The sequence below is a fragment of the Sorex araneus genome, chromosome 1, assembly GCF_027595985.1.
Source record: "Sorex araneus isolate mSorAra2 chromosome 1, mSorAra2.pri, whole genome shotgun sequence".
In the NCBI taxonomy this organism is placed as follows: Eukaryota; Metazoa; Chordata; class Mammalia; order Eulipotyphla; family Soricidae; genus Sorex; species Sorex araneus.
In genome coordinates, this window is record NC_073302.1 from 98,787,699 (window position 1) to 98,811,109 (window position 23,411).

Sequence of the window (23,411 nt, forward strand, 5' to 3'; positions counted from 1 at the left end):
TGCCTTATGTATATACATAAGATATAACAGATGTTTATAAAAATATACATTTACTAAAATGCAGGGTTATCAACCTAATTTTTGTTTTTTATTTTTATTTTTTTACCCTAATTTTTGACAATTATCATTTTTTTTTAAATTCTGGGCAACATCCAGTGGTGTAACAGGCATCTCCCAGCTCAGTGCTCCTGTGCTCCTGGTGGTGCCTGGGGGCTTACCGAGTACACAGTGCTGCTTATCCAATCCAGTGCCCTGCATATAAAGCATGGGCCCTGGCCCTCTTGGCTACCTTCTTGTCCCAGTATGGTTATTTTTAAGGATTATAAAAATATATGACAAATTTTATAGTAACAACCATAGCCCACAGTAAGCAATAAACTGTTTTTTCTTGATTTTTGTTGCTGCTTCGAGTCAATTTCTCATCTGTATAAAGTCAAAACGTTAGTTGATACATATTATATAGACCAATATTGAAGATAGTTGAGCTTAAAAGTTTGTCAACTGTTCTATACAAATTTTCAAAAGCATTTATGTGCAATCCTAGAACTGTGGAGGGTTTTTTTTTTCAAGAAAAAAAGACTTGTATTTTTCACTCTACATGTTACATGAGCAACTAATCAACAGAAAATTATTTTTATCAATAGGCATGTCATCTATGCTCCAAGCAGCCACAACAAGTATGCAGGGGAGTCATTCCCAGGAATTTATGATGCTCTGTTTGATATCAGAAGCTCAGTCATGCCTTCCAAGGCCTGGGGAGAGGTGAAGAGACAGATTTCTATTGCTGCCTTCACAGTGCAAGCAGCAGTGGGGATGCTGAGAGAAGTCGCCTGAGAAGCAGCGTCAGTGCCCTGTGGAGTTGGGACAGTGCATCACTCAACAGTAGATGATAGATGTATCGGTAAACTGAAAAATTAAGTGCACTCATATCTAAGCAGACTTTTTTCCCCCTCCCTGTGGACCAAAATAAAAGATGGGTGACTTGATTCTGTAATCATTGACAGTACTGCTGCAGGTGAAGTGTTAGAACTAAGGGAAGCAGCCGGATGTTAAAGCTCATATGTGAGTAAGGAATCACGTTTAATCTAGCACTCCAGCCACAATTCTGTTGAGGCACGCACTGAAAATGTCAACATGTTAGAAAGCTCATGGGAAAACACGCAGGGTGCTGCCTTAGATTCCACTCGCTGAGACAGTGTCAGAAGACTGCAGTGAAACTCTAGTCTGAGCTTACTGCAGACCAATGCAGATTCCCCATACCAGAGCATAAATACTTAAAATTTTTATTTTTCATAATTTTTGCTAAAGTATAATTGCATGCATAAAATAGAATGTGAGTGAGAGAATATTTCATGTATGCGAGGGTATATATAGTGAAAAATGATTTTAAAACAAAGCATTAAACATTTAACCCTCACTCCCAAGAACTAGATTAAAGGCCTACAGAGATAATATAGTGTGTAATGTATTTGCCTTGCACGTGGCCGACCCAGGTTCAATCCCCGGCATCCTATATGGTCTTAGCACTGCCAGGAGAAATTCCTGAATGCAGAGCCAGGAGTAACCCCTGAGCATTGCTGAGTGTGACCCCAAAAAACAAAACAAAAAAAAAAAAGAAAAAAGAACCTGATTAACAAGAGAGATGTTTGGGTTTCCCATGTGCTTCAGAGATGCTCACTTTTTAAATTTTTAAAATATTTTCTATTATTTACAATTTTACCACATTGGCTATATTCCAATAAAATATACCAATACAATTTTTTGGCTTTTTGAAAACTATATAAGTAAAATCATGCTATCTGCATTTTTCTAGGTGTGACTTTTTAAACTCACCTTTAGATTTATTCATGTAGCACTATGAATGATGCTTACCAGGTTTTACTGAAACAGTTCCTGTGGGAATGCCATTGCCCCCTGCCCTTTTATTTTCTGATCGAGGATTCTTAGTATGGTGGGTGGACTGCGTCTTCTGTGGAATTTTCTAGTGATTGAGTATGTCAGTTTCCCAGATTTGTCCCATCTGGTTGGGGGCGAGGGGTGCCATCTCAGGACCTGGCACAAGATCTTAATGCTGCAATAAAATATTAGCATTCTTGTTTCTGTGGGAATCCAGCTTTTAATGATATTCCAACATTTCGTGTTCATGGAATTGAGGTTATTTTACCAATCCCAAAGAGGCCTTCACTCCTTCATTTCTTGTTGATAACTAATCTTTTGCTGTTGTAATAAAACATCAAGACTGTTAATCAATTATGGACAAGTGTGGGCAGAAAAGCATACCTAAGTGTTCCACTTCACTCCAGTGTACTGGCTGATTTCAAGGGAATGCAATCATACATCATACACACATTCATTAAAATAGGGCCACCTAGAAGTCTGAATTGAGATGCCAAAGACTTTGCAGCAGGCACTCATACTGGGCTGCTAGCCTCAGTGCTTTTGGCGGCACCATGATCTGCCTTTCAGCAGAAGCTCCACTGAAAGGCTCTTAGATAGTGTTTTGTATATTCTGAGTTGCTTGATCAACAGGTGACCCAGATGGATCCAGAGAAAGTGGCACATTCCCCTTCTTGAGGCTGCTGCCTCTCCCCTCTCCTCTCCACAGTTGCTAAGGACCCCTACTGCCATCAATAGTATATAAACTTTCTATCTAAAATTTTTACTCTATAAGTCTGTGTCTTTCCAACTAGCCCATGAATTTTCAAACCAACTTTTTTATTCACTACTATTATTTTAAGCAGCAGAGAGTCTCTTGCCCGCATGCTTGGCTGTCTTTCCTGGGAACCCTCGGAGGGGATGGGCTCCAGCTTCCCTCCCCACCATGAGCAGAGCTCTCGGCAGCCAAGGACCTCCAGAACCTAGCCTAGCCATGCTCAAGGCCCCTCTCCACACGTTCAAACAAGCCTCATGCATGAAGATACCAGCAGAGGAACCCAGGTGTGTGTAATCCCATCAACGGCCAACATCCAGAGACTTAAAAGCAAGCTCCCAGAAGCGTGTGGCTGCATGATATCTTATAACCTACTTCTCCCTCTGGGAGAAACTAGCAAGCTACTGAAAGTTTCCTGCCCACATGGGAGAGCCTTGCAAGCTTCCTATGGTGTATTCATATGCCAAAGCCAGTAACAGGCTGGATCTGATTCCCTTGACCCTGAAAGAGCCTCCAATGCGGCATCGTTGGGAAGGCCGAGTAGATAAAGGCTTCTAAAACCTCAGGTATAGGACAAATGGAGAGGTTGCTTAGACCGCTCGAGAAATTCAACGATCAACAGGATTTCATGATTAAGTGATTATTTTAAGCTATAAGTATTTGGGGGACAGTTATTTTAATAATTCCATGTAACAGTTCTTATCATCAAACACTGTTCTAATTTAAGTCACTGCAACACTAGAAGATACTAGTATCATTTAAAAAAATCATAAAGATCAGAAATGCTAACAAATTGATATAATTGATTCAAGGTTCAAGTCTGACCTAAAAATAGGTCAATGTTCTTAATGTTTAAATACTTTTGTCTTTTAAAATATATATATATTTCAACTTTTCTGGAAACAATTCACCATTTTACAATTATTGTACTCCACTATATAAAGGATTATTGTCCCTAAAATTTTTTTTCTGGTTGATAAGAATTCCCATAGCATGATCTCTAAACACAATGTGATACATATGTTACATAATAGTCCTTAGTGAGAATTTATGAACTTAAATGTGTAGAGTATATCTAAAAGCAAAACATACATTTAAACACACAGTGAAGTCTTTGGTTATTACTAAATTTGTAGACACCAGTATAAGAGAACATTTCAGTAATTATACATATATGAAAACATGAGAAAACCTTCTCTAATTTATTATTTTGCACCTCTGCTTTTTGTAAAAGAGCATAATTTCTACTAAGATTGGCTTAGGCCAATGAGAAGGTTCTGCTATTTCCTCACTCTGTAATTTTAGGCTATAATTTGGTTGCATTAACACTTTCTACAGTAAATTTAGTATTAAAGGTCCTATTTTGCTCAACAACTATATTCAGTTTCAGGATATCCTAACTTGCTGCTACAATAAATCAAATGTATATTTTCATTGTTTCTAAGACTCAATTTTCTCTCCCATAGGATAGCACAAAAGGAAACAATTCATATTTTTGATAATGCTAGCTAGCCTTGTTATTTCTTGGATCTGAGAATTATCAGTCCTAAGATATTATCTTATTATTTGATATGCCAAAAACAAGTAACAAAAATGGGCCTCATTCCCTTGACCCTGGAACAGCCCCCACTATGGCAGCGTTGAGAAGAACAAGCAAGGAGAGGCTACTAAAATCTCAGGACTGAACTAGGCTGCAAAAACAGAAAAGGACTAAAATAACTGCACTTTTAACGCACGTATGCTGACATCAGAGGGATCCATTGAGAAATGATGCTACAAATGCTGAAGATCATGTACAATGTCATTGGATTGACCAAGATGAGAGGGCATCGAGCACATCACGCCGTTTTTGACACTGGAGAACTGTTACTTGGAACATGCAACAGTAGAGGTGTCAGTGGTGTCGGTGTCCTCGTCAACACAAACTTGGCCATGAACATTGATTTGTTCAAATGCCTAACAACCAAAAATGGATGCTTACATTTGAATACATATGGCTGGTTGCTGGCAGTTTCTATCTTCGTCGTCTATGCACCAACATCCAACTACGACAAAAAAGAAATTGAGAAGTTCTACATGGAGCTGGAGAAGTTCTATAAAGAGGACCACACCTTTGACAAGGTCATTGTTGGTGATTTTAATGTAAAGATAGAACTGAGAAGGTCACCCAAAGAACTCTACTTTGGGACCCACAGCCTAGAATGGAACAAACAGGGTGAGAGACTGTCGGAGTTCATCATGTTGACCAAGACCATCTGTGGTAACTTGCAGTTCCAGAAGACTGAATCTAAATGTTGGACATATGAGTCTCCCAGTGGACAGTTCCACAACGAAATTGACCACATCAGATTCAATCGAAGGTTTTGCCTGACCCATATCGCTGTTGTCCCAAAATTACAAATGGAACCAGACCACCGTTTCCTTCATGTGAAATTCTGCTTCATGAAATGAGGAGAAAGGGCTGCAAAGTTTAAGAAGAGAACTCCCAGAATGACCACCAACAGGGAGATCTTTGGCACTATTGCAGCAATGTGGGAAGATGCTGTCATTGAAAACATTGATGAGGAATACAATTGACTGGTTCAGCACCTCTATGATTGTGTGAGGAACACTGAAAGAGAGAAACCCATAAAAAGACGCCTGTCTTCGGAAACTCTCGAGCTCATTCACCAATGTGGTTTGATGCAAGACTCAGGCAATCACAAGCTAACATCTGAGCTTGCAAAGCTGTGCAAAGAAGCGATAAAGGAAGACCTCAAAGAGAGAAGAGCAGCAGTGTTGGCCGATGCGGCAGAAGTTAGGAAAAGTATTTGCAACGCCTGCCTGTCCTCCGCCAACTATAAGACCAAGATGACTGCCCTCCAATGTCCTGATGGATCTATAACATCTTCCAGAAGGGCAATGGAAAAGGTTATCCACGACTTCTATTAGGATCTCTTTTATAGCCACGTCTACCTGCCCACATACCAAATTTCACAGGATGGATGTGTCATTCCCAGTGTTCTTCCTTCCGAAATATAACATGCCATTTCATCAGTAAAGAAGTATACAGCACCCAGTCCAGAGAAGGTCAGACCCAAACACCTGAAGAATCTACCACCAGTATCCGTTAATACACTGGCTCGGCTCTTCACCCGTTACCTGTCTGAATGCAAGATTCCATCCCGATGAAAAACCAGCAGGATCATCCTGTTGTACAAGAAGGGAGACATCCACTACTGTATAAAAATAAAAAGAAAAGGTGCAGGCGAGGGAAAGGACGCCTCACTGCACCGAGCCAGGCACAGGGCCTAGGGCAGCAGCTGTCTCTTCCGCCACCCGAGTTCGGTAGCCTCCGGCCACTTCCCCCACCCCGGGGAGGTTGATGGCGATGCTGTGGCAGGCAAAGGAAGGAACAGAGCCAAGATGGTTGGTCTCACTTGCAGTTTATTCCAATCTTCCCTCTATACACTCTCCTTCCTCTATACACTTTCCGCCCCCTATACACTTTCTGCCCTCCTCACCTTCTCTCCGAACCCCTTTTATTGATCATGGCCCTTCCAAAGGGCGCAATACATTGATGTCACCAAAGGCACCAAAAGATCTTACAGGAAGAACATTGATGCAACATAATTCTCTTGTATCTGCAGGCCGTTAATCTAGGCCCTCCGAAAGAAGATACAAAACCAAAACCGAAGCCTTCATTGGGCTGAAAGCACTTGGATTTACATCTCAAAGACAGGGTTGGGCTACAGCAAGAAATCTACATGTCAATTACAAACTAGACAGCACCTGAAATTTACATCCCAAAGACTAGGCTGGGCCAGAGCCTGGAATCTACAATGTCAAGTCAAGCCTGGCTAGCACCTAAGATCTGCGGGTCAAAGATCAGCTAGGTTTCTGTGACAAAAGGTTTCTGTGACAAAACTCCAGAATTCAGCTGGAAAAGGGGAAATATTCCAACACACTACATCAGCAATTATCACCTGATCTGTCTGTTGTCTGTCGTTTATAAGTTATTTATTCGAGTCATCTTGAATAGGATTGGCAGAACACTAGACGAAGGACAACCATGTTAGCAAGCTGAGTTCTGAAGCGGATTCAGCATGATCGACAATATCTACATGGTGACCAAGCTCATTGAGGTTTTGCAAGAGTTCAAAATGTTTCTCTGTCTAACGTTCACTGAGTTAAAGAAGGCCTTTGATTCTATTGAGACTGAAATGGTCATCAAAACCCCAGCCAAATCGGGTGTTCAAACTCAGTACATCAGGATCCTCCGTGAGCTGTATTACAGATTCACCACCAGGATCTCACCATTCTATAAGGAAGTGATCATTGACATAAAGAGTGGGGTTTGCTTTCTGCCACCGCACGAGCTCGACCCCAGAGGCAACTGGACTACTTTGAACATGAGCAGCGCCCCAAAAATGCCTCCAAATTGTGTGATCGGAGCTACTGGCCCATGCACCTCCAGTGGGGTATGGTCTTTTCTCTCTCAACTCTTTCTTATTGAATGCAGCGAGGCAACTGCTGGTTTTTAGAGTATGCAGGAACCCAAGGGAAGCCCAGGAAAGCCGAGGAGGCGGGACTTCCGGATCCGCCCTGTGCTGATATTTAAGCACAGCGCCATGTGAGTACGCTCCTTTCTGCCGCTGCATGAGCTCGACCCCGGAGGCAACTGAACTACTTTGGACACGAGCAGCGCCCCCAAAATGCCTCCAAACTGTGTGATCGGAGCATCTGGACCATGTGCCTCCACCGGGGCACGGTTCTTCTCTCCAGTCTCCTCCATTATGTGAGCACCACAAAAGGGAAGTAAAAGATTGCAGTGATGCAATTACCAAAAGAATTTTCCCTGGACTTCATATAGAAATCCAAAACCACGTGGCTGCGACAGCAGCTGCGCAACCTAATATCTCTTGACTGTCAGCAACGTGAAAAGGTTCCTTTTTAGCAGGTCTTACTGTGGGGGGAAACTCCAAACAATAGTACTGAGTTTTTTGTTGAAATATTGAAGGTAATCGGGACCCTCTGTGCGCCTAAAGACTTTGATTCCAGAGACCTAACACATTTGGGCATCCATCTAATAGCAATGCACTGGGACTGCAAACTGGGCTACAACTCTGTGCTGCCTGGGGATGGATTTTTCCTCCCCACCCTGTCTTCCTGCGCGGAAAACGGCGGCGGCAGCACCCACATGGCAGGCGCCATCTTCTAAGAATGCTAACCCAGCGGTATTTGATGTTTACACTTGGGGCTCCCAGGGACTCATGGGAAAGGGGTGTAACCAGCACGCTCTCGGCCCAGATAAATTCCAAGAGTGAAGCGGACCCTCTGTGCCTAAAGACTTTGATTCCAGAGACTTCTTACAGCAATGCACTGGTACTGTGGGCTGGGCTATGCAATTTCTGGCAGAATTTTCCCTGGACTTTATACAGAAATCCAAAACCACAACTCAACATCTATAATTGTCAGCAATGTGAAATGGTTCCTTTTCAACAGGTCTGACTTGGGGGGGGGAAACTCCAAATAATAACAGTAAGTTTTTTTTAAATATTGAAGGTTATTAATGTAGCAGTCACCTCTCTGGACTGTAAACTAAGCAAAAGCCCCACGCAGGCCGAGAAGAAGAAATATTCCTCTTTCCAGGTTGTTTCCCATTTTCAGGGAGAAACACGGCGTGGTGTACACCATACTATGAGGCGCGGGAAGGGGGATGAGTTGGGGAAAAAAAGGGAAAAAGAAAAAGGAAAAAAAAAGAGTTATGTACTTGGAGCAGAGGGGCTATATATCTCTTCATTCCCAGCAATGGAAAACTAATTATCAAACGCTTCCTTGGTAATAGGTCTGTCTCTCTTGGGTGGAAACTCCAACAACTATAGTGAGTTTTGTGTTGAAATATGGAAAGTAATCAAAGTAAAGAGAAAATGAAGTGAAATTCATTAGTTATACAGTAGGGGGTAGGGGGTGGTGGCGGGGGTATACTGGGGTTTTTGGTGGTGGAATATGGGCACTGGTGAAGGGATGGGTGTTTGAATATTGTATAACTGAGACATAAACCTGAGAACTTTGTAATTTTCCACATGGTGATTTAATAAAAAGTTTAAAAAAATTAAAAAATTTAAAAAAAGAGTGGGGTTCAGCAGGGCGATACCAATTTCACCGAAACTCTTTAGTGCCACCCTCGAGAACATCATGCGATGACTGGAATGAGAAGGAATGGGAGTTAAGATGTTGACAACCACACCACCTTTGCTTCTCGAATGACATCGTTCAAATAACACCAAACATTAGCCAAGTGGCATGAATGCTGGCCGACTTCAACCGTGACTGTGGAAAGGTTGCACTACAGCTGAATCTCACCAAGACAATGTTCATGAGAAATGTACTACTTCCTGACATTCTATTTGCTCTCAATGGAACAAACATCTCTGAATGCAGCTGTTATATGTACCTAGGTGGAGAACTCAACATGACAAACGACCTGGCATATGAGATTTGCAGGAGTAAGAGAGCAGTGTGGAACATCTTCAAGAGCATGGAAGAAGTGGTTAAGAGGATGAAGAACCTCCAGCTCTGGGCACATCTTTTCCACTCCACTGTTCTTCCTGCACTAACATATGCCTCAGAGACCTGGGCCCTACAAAAACAGGATAAAAATGCTATCCAGTTCTCCCAAAGAGAATTCGAAAGAGCTATGCTTGGATATCACATTTCACTCAAGTGAGAGAAGGAATCCAGAGTTCCAACCTCCATTGACAGTCCAGAACCAGGGACGCTCTCTCATTTGCCAAGGCATCAAAAATCAGATGGGCTGGACAAGTAATGTGATTTGGAGACGTCTGCTGGACTAGAGCTGTTACTGATTCCACGGAACATCAAAAGAATGTCTGACCACTTACCTATGAGATGGTCAGACTTCTTTGTCAAGACCCTGAACAAACGGTTTGAGGTTCTTCATGTTCCTGGAGTGAGTAGACCCCACTGGGTTACACTAGCACATGACAGGGACAAGTGGAGACGTTAGTGGCACCTGCTCGAGCAAATTAATAAGCAACGGGATAACAAGTGATACAAGTGATTATCTTATTAATATCCTTGGTGCTCAAACAAAATACCTGGGTAACATTAACTGATTTTCCAGACTCTAAGTATGAAGATTTTTTACCTGAAGATACATGGGAAAATTTTTACTTCCAATCCTATTGAAGCAGACAGGCAGGTAGGGAAAGGAACACCACCCCACCCAACTCATCCCCCTGCTGTCATAGCAATGAGTTCTTGATAATAAGTAATTATTAGCCCTCAGGCTGCCAGGACTCACTAGCAGATAGGAATTAAGGCATGATTAAGACCTTTAACGGACCAGAACTGAGCCAGAGAAGGTTGGATCAAGCTCTGAGAGAAGTTTCTGCCAAGGAAAGTAATATCAAAGACCATAAACTGCTCCCAACTCTTCCCCCTGGTAACCACCCTAGCCATAAACTCTTACCTAGGTAGACCACCCCCAGCGGCCAGATGAGGAAACCTAAAAGACAATTTGGGACAAAGGAGCTGTGTGTCTATGTGCCTCCCTCTATAGCAGGTGATTTCTTCTCTCTGTCTCTCTCTCTGTCTTTCTGTATCTCTATTTTTCTCTCTGTCTCTGTCTCTGTCTCTCTTTGTCTCTTTCCATATCTCTCTGTCTCTCCCTTTCTGTCTCTGTGTTTGTCTGTCTGTCTCTCTCTCTCTGGACTTTCCAGTCACTTGCATCCTGCAGCATTGGATGGTGAGCCCGAAAGGCCAGCCATTTGCATGGGTACTCTCACTGTCCTCAAGTGCTGCTCAAATTCATCCCATACTGGCCTGTCTAATGGCCACAAACTTTTACTACTATGGACCAAATTTAATCATTTCAGGGGGAACTTATTCCATTTGCATATGTCTAAACCTATTTTTTCCTAGATCTATAAATCAAAGCTACTAGACCTGTGGACAAAGGGGAATGCTGTTTCAACAATCCTGGTCTAAGTATCACCACCAATAGCAATGCCAAGGGTCTGGATAACTGAGTTTCCATTTCTCATTACTCTTTTCTTTAATTCTTCCATGGCTACGGATCCTGGAGTACAGTTCTCCGTTCTCACCGTGAGATGATTTCTATGAGCTTCCTCACTTTCTGTGAACTTCACCCTTTTCTGAGGCTTTGTGGATCTGATCTCTGTGAAGCTTTCTTTCTGTCTTTGACATCCCTAGTCAAAGGCCAGTCGGATGGGCATCTTGTCCAGCAGGGGTCAGTCTCAGAGATGAGACAAACAAACAAACACATAAAGAGACAAACTCACACGCATTGTCAAGTTTTGGGTGACCTGGGCAGCCATCGGTGGTCTCACAAGCCAGCCAGCATTCAATACAATATGGCTGCCCATTTCCACAGACTCCCACAGGTGAGGGACAGGACAGACCCAGGGCAAGCGGTGAGTTATGTGCTACCCTGGTATCGAGATGGGCCTGGCCAAAGCGCCTAATGCTTAACTATATGTTAAGAGCTTGGTAATGGACATGTCATGTCATGATCCAGAAGCAACGACGAGACTAGGACCCTGTTAGGGATAGGAAAGACTAATCTGGCCTGGGCACTGTAGTCTGAGATCGAGGTGGCCCCTGGAGAGCAATTCTAAAAGCTTAATGCATCTCTTGCTATGTCCATACAAAATGATTTATAATATAAATACTTATATGTTAGTTGGACAAAGAGAGGAGAAACACACCCATGGAATTCCTCTCTTGGGCAATGTCCTGCTGAAAGAGATTCTGTCTTAGTGAAAGCATCCTCTAAGGGATAGAACTTCACCCCCTATTGATTGTAACCACACTTATATATAAGCCCCGGCGACTCCAGATGCGGGGGATTTAAGGTGGCTGTATGAGGGGGCTGGGGGGCGAGTTCCAGGGCAGATCCAGAGGAGAAGGAGAATGAAGTAGGATGGGGGAGGAAGAAGCAGAGAGAGACATGGGAGTGGATAGAGAGGAGATTGGAATAAACTGTGAATGAGACCAACCAGCTTGGCTCCGTTCCTTCCTTCGCCTGCCTCGTCATCGCCATGAACCTCCCCGGGGTGGGAGAAGCGGCTGGAGACTACCGAACGCGGGTGGCGGGAGAGTCAGCGCCGTTGCCCTGTGCCCTGTGCCTGGCTCGGTGCAGTGAGGCTCTCCTCACCCCTTCCTTATTTTTATTTTTATTTTTGTGTTTTTACACAGTCTACCTCACAGAATTCAATAAAAAATTCACTGTATCACTGTCGCTGTATCACTGTCATCCCGTTGCTTATTGATTTGCTCGAGCAGGCACCAGTAACGTCTCCACGTGAGACTTGTTACTGTTTTTGTCATATCAAGTATGCCATGGTTAGCTTGCCAGGCTCTGCTGTGCGGGCGAGATACTCTCAGAGGCTTGCCAGGCTCTCTGAGAGGTATGAAGGAATTGAACCCAGGTCCGCCGCATGCAAGGCAAATGCCTTACCTGCTGTTCTATCAAAAACAAAAATAAAAAATAACGTTCAACTAAAAAGTAGAATAGCAACAACAAAATTGTCCTCCTATCTTGTAACCTTATTCTCATGGGTCTCCTTGGAATGTGTTTATGCGGCATATTGGTGGTGGGGAATGTGCACTGGTGGAGGGATGGGTGTTTGATCATTGTGAGATTGTAACCCAAACATAAAAGCTTGTAACTATCTCACGGTGAGTCAATAAAATTTTAAAAATTTTAAAAAAAATAAAGAAATGAGTTTAAACCCCATCTGGTGATTATAGGGAGGTCCTGGTAGTCTTTGGCTGAAGTTTCTAGGATTTTATGTTTTATATCATTATGTCACTGTAACACTGTCATCCTGTTGTTCATTGATTTGCTCAAGCAGGTACCAGTAATGTCTTCATTCCTCCTAGCTCTGAGATTTTAGCAGCCTCTCTTTACTCGTCCTTCCCAATGGTGCCATATTGGAGGCTCTTTCAGGTTCAGGAGAATGAGACCCATCATTATTACTGTTTTTGCATATTGAATTCACCACGAGGAGCTTTCCAGGCTCTGCTATGCAGGCAAGATACTCTCAGTATCTTGCCAGGTTCTCCAAGAGGGAGAACTAGACAATAAGAACTTCCAGGAGCTTTGTTTTATAGTCTCTGATTTTGGACATTGATGGGATTACACTGCCCTGGGGGAAGTTTATGGGTGTAACTACCTACCTACTGGAAATGGGGGTATCTGGGTGGAGGAGGCTCAGTCCTGATCTGAGCAGCCTTGGAGATCTCAGCCCCGGGTTCGGCACACCTGGGTTCCTCTACCAGTTCCTTCATGTTTGAGGCTCATTGGAGCGTGTGGAAAGTGGTCTTGAGCATGGTTGTGGCTGGGTTCCGGAGGTCTTCAGCTGTCGGAGCTCTGCTCAGGGTGGGGAAGAAAACTCAACCCGCACCCTTCCAAGGGGCCCCAGTGAAAACAGCCAGGCGCGGGGGCAGGAGACTCTGTTTCCAGATTCTGGCTATTGTGAACAGTGCTGCAATGAACATACAGGTGCTGATGTTATTTCTACCTTGCTTTTTTTGCACCCTCGGGATATATTCCCAGAAGTTGTATTGCTGGGTCAAATAGGAGCTCAATTTTCAGCTTTTTGAGAAACGTGCATATTGTTTTCCAAAAAGGCTGGACCAGTAGGCATTCCCACCAACATTGAAGGAGAGTCCCTTTCTCCCTACATCTATGCCAACTCCGGTTGTTTTTGTTCTTTTGGATGTGTGCCAGTCTCTGTGGTGTGAGATGATATCTCATTGTTGTTTTGGTCTGCATCTTCCTGATGACTGGTGATGAAGAGCATTTTATTTTATGCTTGTTTCGGCCATTTGAATTTCTTGTTTGAGAAAGTTTCTGTTCATTTAATAGTCCCATTTTCTAGTGGGGTTGGATGTTTTCTTCTTGTGGAACTCAACCAGTGCCTTTTATATACTTGATATCAACCCCCTATCAGATGGGTATTGGGTGAGTATCCTTTCAGGTTGTCTTTGTATCCTGGTCACTGTTTCTTTTGAGGTGCAGAAGCTTCTTAGTTTAAGATAGTCCCATTTGTTTATCTCTGCTTCCACTTGTTTGGCCAGTGACATTTCATCTTTGATGATACCTTTAGCTTCAATGTCATAGACGGTTTTGCTGACCTCAGAGTGCCTTATGGATTCTGCCCTGATGTTGACGTCTTTTAAAAAAAAATTTTTATTGAGTCAATTCAAGACAGCCTTCCAGTGGCAGTTGCTAGATCATTTATTTTCCATTGCTCACATGCTCACGCATGCTTCTGAGATTCTGAATTATAAATGGTTCAGTTCAGAGACATCTCTGTAGGGAGTTATTCCAATGTGGATTAGAGAATTAGTCCTGACACCCACGTATCAGAGTCTTGCTTGTAGAAGCTCATGGTCGCCGGGTTTCCATCTGGAGAAGGAGGGGAGACTGCACCTGATCTATCTGGGATATCCCAGTGAAATCGACTTGATATGGGCCCAGAGAATTCTCTGGTGTTGTGGTGTGTGACGGAACTTTTTGCTGCTGTATTATATTGAGGTCTTTAATCCATTTTGATCTGACTTTTCTGCATGGCATGAGGAAGACGTCTGAGACTTCTTTTTCCATGTAGCTGTCCAGTTTTGCTAAAGAGGCTTTTCTTGCTCCACATTATATTTCTTGCTCCCTTATCAAGGATTAGATGATCATAATATTTGAGAGTATGCATAAGGATATTCAACCTTATTCCTTAAGTTTGCGGATCTGTCCTTGTTCCAATACCATGCTGTTTTAATTATTACTGCTTTGTAGTAGAGTTTGAGGTTGAGAAAGGTGATGCTTCCAATCTTTTTTTCCTCCAAGAATTGCTTTAGCTATTTGTGGAAGCTTGTTGTTCTATATGAATTTCAGGAGGGTTTGATCAATCTCTTTGAAGAATGTCATGGATTTCCTTATAGAGATCGTATTAAATCTGTATAATGCTTTGGGTAGTATTGCCATTTTGACAATATTAATTCTCTCAATCCATGAGCAGGGGATATGTTTCCATTTCCTTGTACCCTCTTTTACTTCTTTAAGTAGCGTTTTGTAGTTTTCTTCGTAGAGGTCCTTTACCTCGTTAGTCAAGCTGATTCCCAAGTACTTTATTTTTTTGAGGCATAATTGTGAACAGGATAGTTTTTTTCATATCACTTTCCTCTCTCATTATTTGTACATAGAAAAGTCATGGACTTTGGGATATTGATTTTATAGCCCACGGCTTTAATATACAAGTCTACTCTTTCTAGGAGCTTCTTGGTAGAGGCTTTAGGGTTCTCTAGACATAGTATCATGTCTTTGCAAATAATGAGGACTTGATTTCTTCCTTTCGTATCTGGATGTCCTTAATATATTTATTTCCTAACTGCTATAGCAAGCACTTCCAGTACTATATTGGACAGAAGTGTTGAGAGCTGGTATCCTTGTCTTGTCCCTGTCTTAGAGGGAAGGCTTTTGGTTTTTCCACATTGAAGATAATGCAAGACAAGCATCCTACCAACTCTACTTTCTCTCCATACCCCTCTAATTACTTTATGTTACACACTAATTGATTTCATATAAATATGACTATTACAGCTTTACAAAAATGGTCTACCATTGAGATATGTGACTCTTTCCTCACATCTCCCTCTGAACCTGTGTTCATCTCATGAGGGCAGGTGAGCTTACTGTAACAGCTAGCTGGATTTGCTTCCCCATCTATCCAGCCATTCTGTGCCTTTTTCATAGATGTTGATCCGTTTACATTCAGAGAAACTATTGATATAAATGATCTTTCATAATTTTTGGACAATATTTGGTATTTTTGCTAAAATAGATGGCAAAATAATTTTTTGTGGGAATTCTTTCAGTATTTGTTGCAGAAGTGGGTTAGATGTAGCAAATGTTTTGAAACTCCTTTTAGACAGGCTGTTTTTATCTTTTTTCAAAATTCAGTAATAGATTTGCAGAGCAGAGACTCCTACGTTGAAGATTTTTCCCCTGTAGTATTTTGAATATGGCATTCCATAGTCTTTTTGTTTGTATGGTTTCATATGAGAATTATGGTTTTCATTTGATGTTTCCTCCCTTCTCTGCCCTTCCTTTCTGTTTCCTCCCTTTCTTCCTTTCTGATAAATGTCATAAAATATAATTTAATATAAGATTTAAAATTGTTAAATACAATATTGAAAACTAAAATTCTACACTTTATTTATTTTTTTGTTTGTTTTGTTTTTGGATCACACCTGGTGATGCACAGGGGCTACTCCTGGCCCTTCACTCAGGAATTACCCCTGGCGGTGCTCAGGGGACCATATGGGATGTTGGGATTACAACCTGGGTCGGCCGCGTGCAAGGCAAACGCCCTACCCGCTGTGCTATCGCTCCAGCCCCAAAATTCTACACTTTAAAGAATGGTATCAAAAAGGAAAGAAGCGGTAAGTTTGAAAATAGTCTTCTCTTCCACTGTGTGATGTTTTTTAAGGTAGTTTGCTATTTTCAAATGGAGTTCCTCCTCATTTTGTATCAGATCTGTAACTTTCTTGGAAGATCAGTTTAGTGGTTTCCTGGTTTATTATAAATAAATTACACAAAATAATTATGAGCAAAATAAAATAATAAATAAATTGTTATTAAAATGAGCTCCTTCTTCTTCCTTAAAATGTAAGTGATAATCTAACTAGGAAGAATGCTCTTGGTTGTAGTTCTTTTCCATTTAGCAACTTTGTATGTGTTGGATCACTTTGCACATGCCTTCTGGCCTATAGAATTTCTGTTGAGTAATCTTCCGTTAGTCTTGGTGGTTCCCTAATATATGTCATTCCTCTGATTGATTTTAGGGTTCTCTGTTAATCTCATACCACCCGTACTTTAGTTATAATGTGCATATATATGCATATGTATTTATTTATCTTTAGTTCTGTTGTTTTTTAATTGAATCACCACAAATTTCAAAGTTACAGAGTTGAATTTCAGTCATATGTTCCAACACCAATCCTTTGACCAGTGACCCTTTCCCTCCACTGTTGTCTCCAATTTATCTACCATCCCCCAGCCTGCCTCTAGTAGCAGGCAATTTGTACTTACTTTCAGCTTTCTGTCTCCTCCAGAGTGACCGCTTATCTCCAACAATGTTGACTTGTGGCCTCAAAACCACCATGGTTGTCATGGTTTTGTGGCCATAACCTGTGATGGTCAGGAGTCACTCTTGGGTCTGCTCTCAGGAATTGCTACTGGTAGTGCTTAGAGGAACATCTGGGATGCTGGGAATGAATCTGGGTCGGTTGTATGCAAGGCAAGCACCTTACCCCCCATCCTAGCTCTCTAGCCCTCTTTCTTATTTTCTTATTTTTATTTTTATTTTTTTGCTTTTTGGGTCACACCTGGCGATGCACAGGGGTTACTCCTGGCTCTGAACTCAGGAATCACCCCTGGCGGTGCTCAGGGGACCATATGGGATGCTAGGAATCGAATCCGGGTCGGCCGCGTGCAAGGCAACAACCTACCCGCTTTGCTATTGCTCCAGCCCCTATTTTCTTATTTTTTTAATTTTGGCATTTGCTTTGTTTGGGGGGGGCACACCCAGCAGTACTCAGGGTTTGCTTCTGACTCTGTGCTCAGGAATCACTCCTGGTGGTGCTTACAGGACCATATGAAATGCCTGGGATTCAACCTGGGTCAGCCTCGTGTAAGGCAAGCACCCCATACACTGAACTGTCACTCTGGCCTTTGTTGGTAATTTTTAGCTGTTTTCCACTACTTTATCTTTGCCTCAATTCTTAGGTTCTGCCATTCTGATGTTGCAGTTCTCTATTTTATTTTTTATTCAGTTGCCATATGCTTTAGCTCTAAGATTTCTTTCTCTTTTTTTGATTTTTACAGTCTTTTATTTTATTTCTATATTTTTTCACAATAATTTATTATATTCAGTATTCCAACACCAATCCCACCAATATCATACCTTCCCACCTTCATTATTTTGAATTTCCCAACCATCACCCTAGCCTGCCCCAATATCAGGGCCTAAATAATTTATTTTGTGTTGCTTGTTATGAATAATCTGCTAAAATAATAAAAATAGTTTACTTAGAATAAAGTATGTGAAAATTGTTGTATCTCACCTTGGAGCCATTAAACCCTTGTATAAGAGATTGTTATATTGTAAACAATTGTATAACATTGTTACAGGTTGAAATTTGAAATTTGTGTGCTTATATATATATATAGCTGACTGGAACGATAGTACAGCAGGTAGGGCGTTTGCCTTTCATGCAGCCAACCCAGGTTCGATTCCTCCATCCCTCTCAGTCTCTGAGAGGATCTCGACCATGTATAAGAGAAATACCCTACCCACTGTACTGCTGAAAGCTACTGAAAGTATCCCGCCCGCATGGCAGAGCCTGGCAAGCTCCCCGTGGTGTATTCGATATGCCAAAAACAGTAACAACAAGTCTCACAATGGAAACGTTACTGGGGGCCTGCTTGAGCAAATCAATGAACAACAGAACTACAGTGCTATGTACATGTATATTATATATATATACACACACACATGTACATATTATATATATATATATATATATATATATATATATGTTGAGATAGGTTGTCTTCTACTTTACATCCCATCCAACATTGTCTTCTAATCCTGGTACATCAGTGGTAGAGAGAATGAGTATGCTCCAAGAATTCTAAAATTTTCAATAGGGCTATATTGCTGGAGTTAAATTTTTTTTAACTTGATGGTGACTTAGGGGTCTGGAGGCATGACTGTAACTTGTTGGCCTCTTCTGAGATTTATTTGTGAGTGTCTGGGTCATGGTCGTTAATGAGTTAGTATGGTGCCAGTGGGTGTGACTGCCAGGTACCGGGAAGAACAGGGCTATGAAGGGAGGTCACTCATCTCCGACTCCATGAGAGCCTGGAGATTATGGTTACAAAATACATACCTGGGTTTTTCAAACAAATTCACTCATGAACGAGGCTCATCTCGTTCTGATCTCACCTGTAGAGATTAGCCATGTTTATGATTTCTGATTTCATTCTTTATCTGGCTTTGTTGAAGTTCTTTCCCATTTATCTTTTAATTACAGTAAAAATATTTAAACTATTACTTTGAATTCATCCTCAGGTGCCTTGCATAGTTTTTCTGTTTTAGGTGTTTCCACATTCTTGTTTTGGATCTGTCAGTATGAGTGAATTTCTCCTCTTCCTATTATATTTGGTTTTCCTAGAAAATGTGGGCAGGTAGCAGGACCATGTGTTTGAGCACATCTGCATGGCATTGGAGGAACTCACAGCTGTAGGTGTTCAATACAGGTACTACTATGTCATTGTGTTTGTTCAGGCATACATTATTTTTATTGGGAAGGTAAGGATAGTACTCTAGCTTTTTTAACAGGGTAGCAGCTTTGGGGTGTGGACGTGACTGCTGAGCTTTCCCTAATTACAAAGAGGTGAGGTAGGTAGCCCATCCTGACTCTTGAGAAAGCCTGGAGATTTCACTCACAATATCTGCATACCTAAATTTTCAGCAGATTGTATCTTGGTGAGGTTCATCCTGAGATGATGGAGTCTAGCTGGGAGCATGGTGAAGATTTTGGATTGTGGAAGAAAGAGGCTGCCTGGGACTCTACGTGGATGGGCACCAGGCTGACTTGCTCCCCTGATTTATCCCAGTCTGTTCAGCCTTGTGAGGATCTGAGATTAACTGTAACTTGTGATCTCTTTTGAGATTTATTTATGGGTCTCTGAAGCAAGGCTGATAAATGAACTTGTATAGCTGATCCGGAAGTGGTCGTGGGCCTGACTCCCACATACCAAATTTTTGGCTGCTTAATTTCTTGGGAAACTTGGTCCCAAGTTGTTGGGGTCTGACCAGAGGCACAGTGGTAATTTTGGGGTATCAGAAAGCCTGACTTAGTGATGGTAGTAATGGTAGTAAATAGCTAGTTATTTTCCTTTTAAGCTCTTAAATGAAAATCCATTTTAATATTTCTTTCTAAAGAGTGATGACTGTGCTATCGCTCCAACCCAGGGTAGGTAGAGTGGGTAGGGTGTTTGCCTTGCACGCAGATGACCCGGGTTTGATTTCTTTGCCCCTCATGGAGAGCCCAGCAAGCTACCAAGAGTATCTCATACGCATGATTCGATATGCCAAAAACAGTAACAACAAGTCTCACAATGGAGATATTACTGGTGCCCGCTCGAGCAAATCGATGAGCAACGGGATGACAGTGATGACAGCGACAGTGATACAGAAAGCCTGAAGGCACCATCGCATTGCTGATGCACTAGCCCAGCAGGTACAGATTGACCTACTGGTGGCACTGCACCCCCAGGGAAGACAATTTTATAAAATAATGTTCATACCTTCACTGTGGTGATGTAATTTCTTTAGTGACATGCTGTTTTATCTTCCTCTATTAAAAATGTGGTAAAGCACAAAGATACAAATAGGAGGAAGCTCTATGTTAAATAACAATTAGAATGACATGTTCAAATCCTATACAGATTAAATATTTAACTTAGTAGAACTTCTATGTCAAATGTTAGAAGCAGCAGCATGTTTAATATTCATGTATCAATCACATTATCCAACAAAGCAAATCAGATAACAAGGTAGTATCATGACAAATTGTAATAGTTTCCTCTTAAATCCTTAATTGAACAAGTTTACCTAAAAGAGCAAGACCCAGGTATACAGTGTCAGGGATTGAACTGGATTGGCCATGTCAAGGTGAGAAGAATCTTAACCCCTATCTCTCCATCCCCTGCTAATGTTTCTGATCCTTGAACATGAGACATCTTTCTATTTCATCGTGTAATCTATTTCTTTTAATAATGTCTTGGTTTTCAGTATATAAGTCACATTTACCATTATGATTACTCCCAAATGTTTATTTTAATTTTTTGGATGTAATTTTAAGTAGGGTTGTTGTTGTGTTGTTGTTTGGTGGCGGGGGGGGGGGGGCACTCAGGGATTACCTCTGGCTCTATCCTCAGGAATTATTCCTGGCAATGCTTGGTGGACAATTGGGATGACAGGGATCTCAACCATGTATAAGAGAAATACCCTACCCACTGTACTGTAACTCCAGCCCCAAATAGAGTTGTTTTAATAATACTCTTTCCTCTAACTCATTGCAGTTTGTAGAAATGTAACTGTCACTGTCACTGTCACCCCGTTGCTCATCAATTTGTTCGAGTGGGCACCAGTAACGTCTCTCATTGACAGACTTGTAACAGATTTATTTATATAGTTCTATTGATTTTGTATTTTGGCGTGTTAATGGACTTGTTAGTTATTTTATTTTTGGGTAGAATCAGGATTTCTATCTATATTATCATGTCATTTGCAAATGACTCAGATAGTTTTATTTTTTTTTCAGTTTTTATTCCTTTTATTTTCCAATTGCTCTGGGCTTAACATTTAAACACAATGTTGAAAAATAATGTTGAGAGTGGATATCCTTGACTTGTTCCAGGTCCCATGGGGAAACCTTCGTAGTTTTCAGTATTTAGTATGCTGTTTATCATACATGTTTTTAATTATGTTGTGTTGTGTTCCATTTATTTAGAAGTTTTTAGTTATTTTTCATTCTAAATTATATTAAATATTGTCAAAAATTTTAGTATCTATAATATGATCCTGTTATTTTAATCTTGTCATTAAGGTGCTTGTTGCATGAATTAATCTGCGTACATTATATATATGATAAACCATCCTTGAATTCCAGAGACAGTGTCCACTTGATCATGATGGGTGATTCTCATTGGATAATATGCTATTGAATGTGATTTGCCAAATCTTTGTTGAGAATGTGCTTCTGTGTTTTTCAGAGGTAGCCATCTGTCATTCCTTATTCTTTCTCTTTTGTTTTTGAGAGGGTGGTTACACCTAACAGCAATACTCCAGTGGTGTATTGCTAACACAACCAATGCAGTGAAATGTCTTATCTGCACTCTCTCTCTCTCTCTCTCTCTCTCTCTCTCCCTCTCTCTCTCTCTCTCTCTCTCTCTCTCGTCTAGTTTGTAGTTATTTGGTATATATGCCTTCTGGTTTGAAGTTCAAATTAATGCTGGTCTTATAAAATGTGAGTGGGATGCCCCCGCCCCCTTTTTTGGGAAGAGTTGGAGAAATATGGATATGACTTATTTTTAAAAATTTTTTCTATTTTGGGGTTCTTTTGGTTTATTTGCTTTTGTTTCGATGCCAGGGTAGCTCACAGCTTGCCCTGGGTCCTTTCCGTCCCTTGTTGGGACCCTGCTTTTGGGTTTCTAGGAAATAATGGCAACTGAGCTGAGAAAGCAGATGCCGAGGAGTAAATATTATTGGAGTCAATCAGCTCCCAAGTTACAAAGCATAATATTAACTGTCTTCCTGTGTCCATACAGAAATGACATTGCTTCAAGGTGATGTCGGTGGGTCCCACGGGTGACTTACGTGAAGCGGGGAGGAGAAAGACGGTCACTTTCTCCCCAGCCGCCTCTACCACCCGGGACCCAGAGTTACTGGGTTCTTGTCTTCGCTCGTGGAAAAGAATTTCAGGAGTAGACAAGCAGTGAAGTAACAGATTTTATTTAGAAGTTTCTGAGGGAAGGAGGAAGGGATAAGTAGAAAGGAAAAAACAGTAGGAATAACGCGCTCAAGAGAGAACGCGGGCTTCTCCAAGGGTGGAGGAAGCTCTACACACATCCTAGCACTGGACATGAAAGCATGAAAGTACACATCTCAAGGGGGGAGATGCAGGCGACACATGTGCTTGGGCACCACATGTCCTCGGCCACGTGAGCACAAGCAGCACATGGGCTCAGGCAGCATATGCGCGTACTTCCTTTGTTCAAGGTGTCTTTTATAGGGTTTCTTCAACCTGCCCCCACGTGGGGGCTTCTTCTCAGGTAAAAGTCCGTTGCTAAGGAGGTTACCAGGGAGGCTGGGAGTGGTGACGGTCTTCTTTAGGCTGGATCACATTTTAATCAGATTAAGGGAGAGGTTGACAGAATTTGAGGAACTTCATGGGGAGGGGTCCAACCTCCTCAGGGTCCACTGAAGGTCTTATCAGGTCTGTTTTCTGTATCTACAGGGTGGGTCAGTCTCAGGAGTCTTCTTCCCAGAGACTTTGTTAATCTGTTTCATTGCCAAGGGCCTTTCCCCTATCTACCTGCCTACATCAAAGGTAAACTAAGTTCCCTGTGGCAAGGCTGAAAGGACAAACCCAGTGTTACCCTACACTATGGCTCTGGCCTCCTGGGCTTTAGTTCTTAAGAAAAGTTTTTACTTTTGGTTTTGGGGACTGTACTTGGTGATACTCATAGCTGCTGTCAACCGGGTGCTCAGGAGTTGCTCCTGTCTGTGCTCAGGGAACCATGCAGGTCAGGAATACCCCCGGATCTCCAACACACAGAGCCTTACTCTGCCCTCTGAGCTGTGTCTTGACTCTTGAGGGACATTTATAATTCTTTTGATTGTTGTGCTTGCGATTGTCTGCTTAAGCTATTTCTTTTTGGAAGGTTGTATCTCTAAATTTATATTGCTGTTATTGTTGTTCAGTTTGTTTACATATAGATATGAATAGTGGTCTCCTAAAATACCTTCTATTTCTGCACTTTCAGTTTCAGCCCACTATTTTCATTTTTTTACTTGTTTTATCAGGATTTTCTCTCTTGTTATTAGTGGCCCTAGTGTAGGGATTGCTCAGGATTTTTCCTCTCAGTGCTTGAAGGACTGAT

At 41.7% G+C, this 23,411-nt stretch overlaps 1 protein-coding gene across 4 annotated transcripts in view; it reads left to right on the forward strand.

Moving 5' to 3' along the window:
* The window catches only part of FOLH1 (folate hydrolase 1), a 92,168-nt gene that overhangs the window by 64,379 nt on the left and 4,378 nt on the right, over positions 1–23,411 (forward strand). For 3 of the 4 annotated variants that reach the window (XM_055118691.1, XM_055118698.1, XM_055118699.1), the window contains one exon: positions 645–2,098. In XM_055118691.1, the coding sequence (XP_054974666.1) occupies positions 645–834 (190 nt within the window). In that variant the 3' untranslated portion in view covers positions 835–2,098. Of the gene's footprint in view, positions 1–644; positions 2,099–23,411 lie in introns of those variants that run through there. The other variant, XR_008627043.1, reaches the window with a different exon arrangement.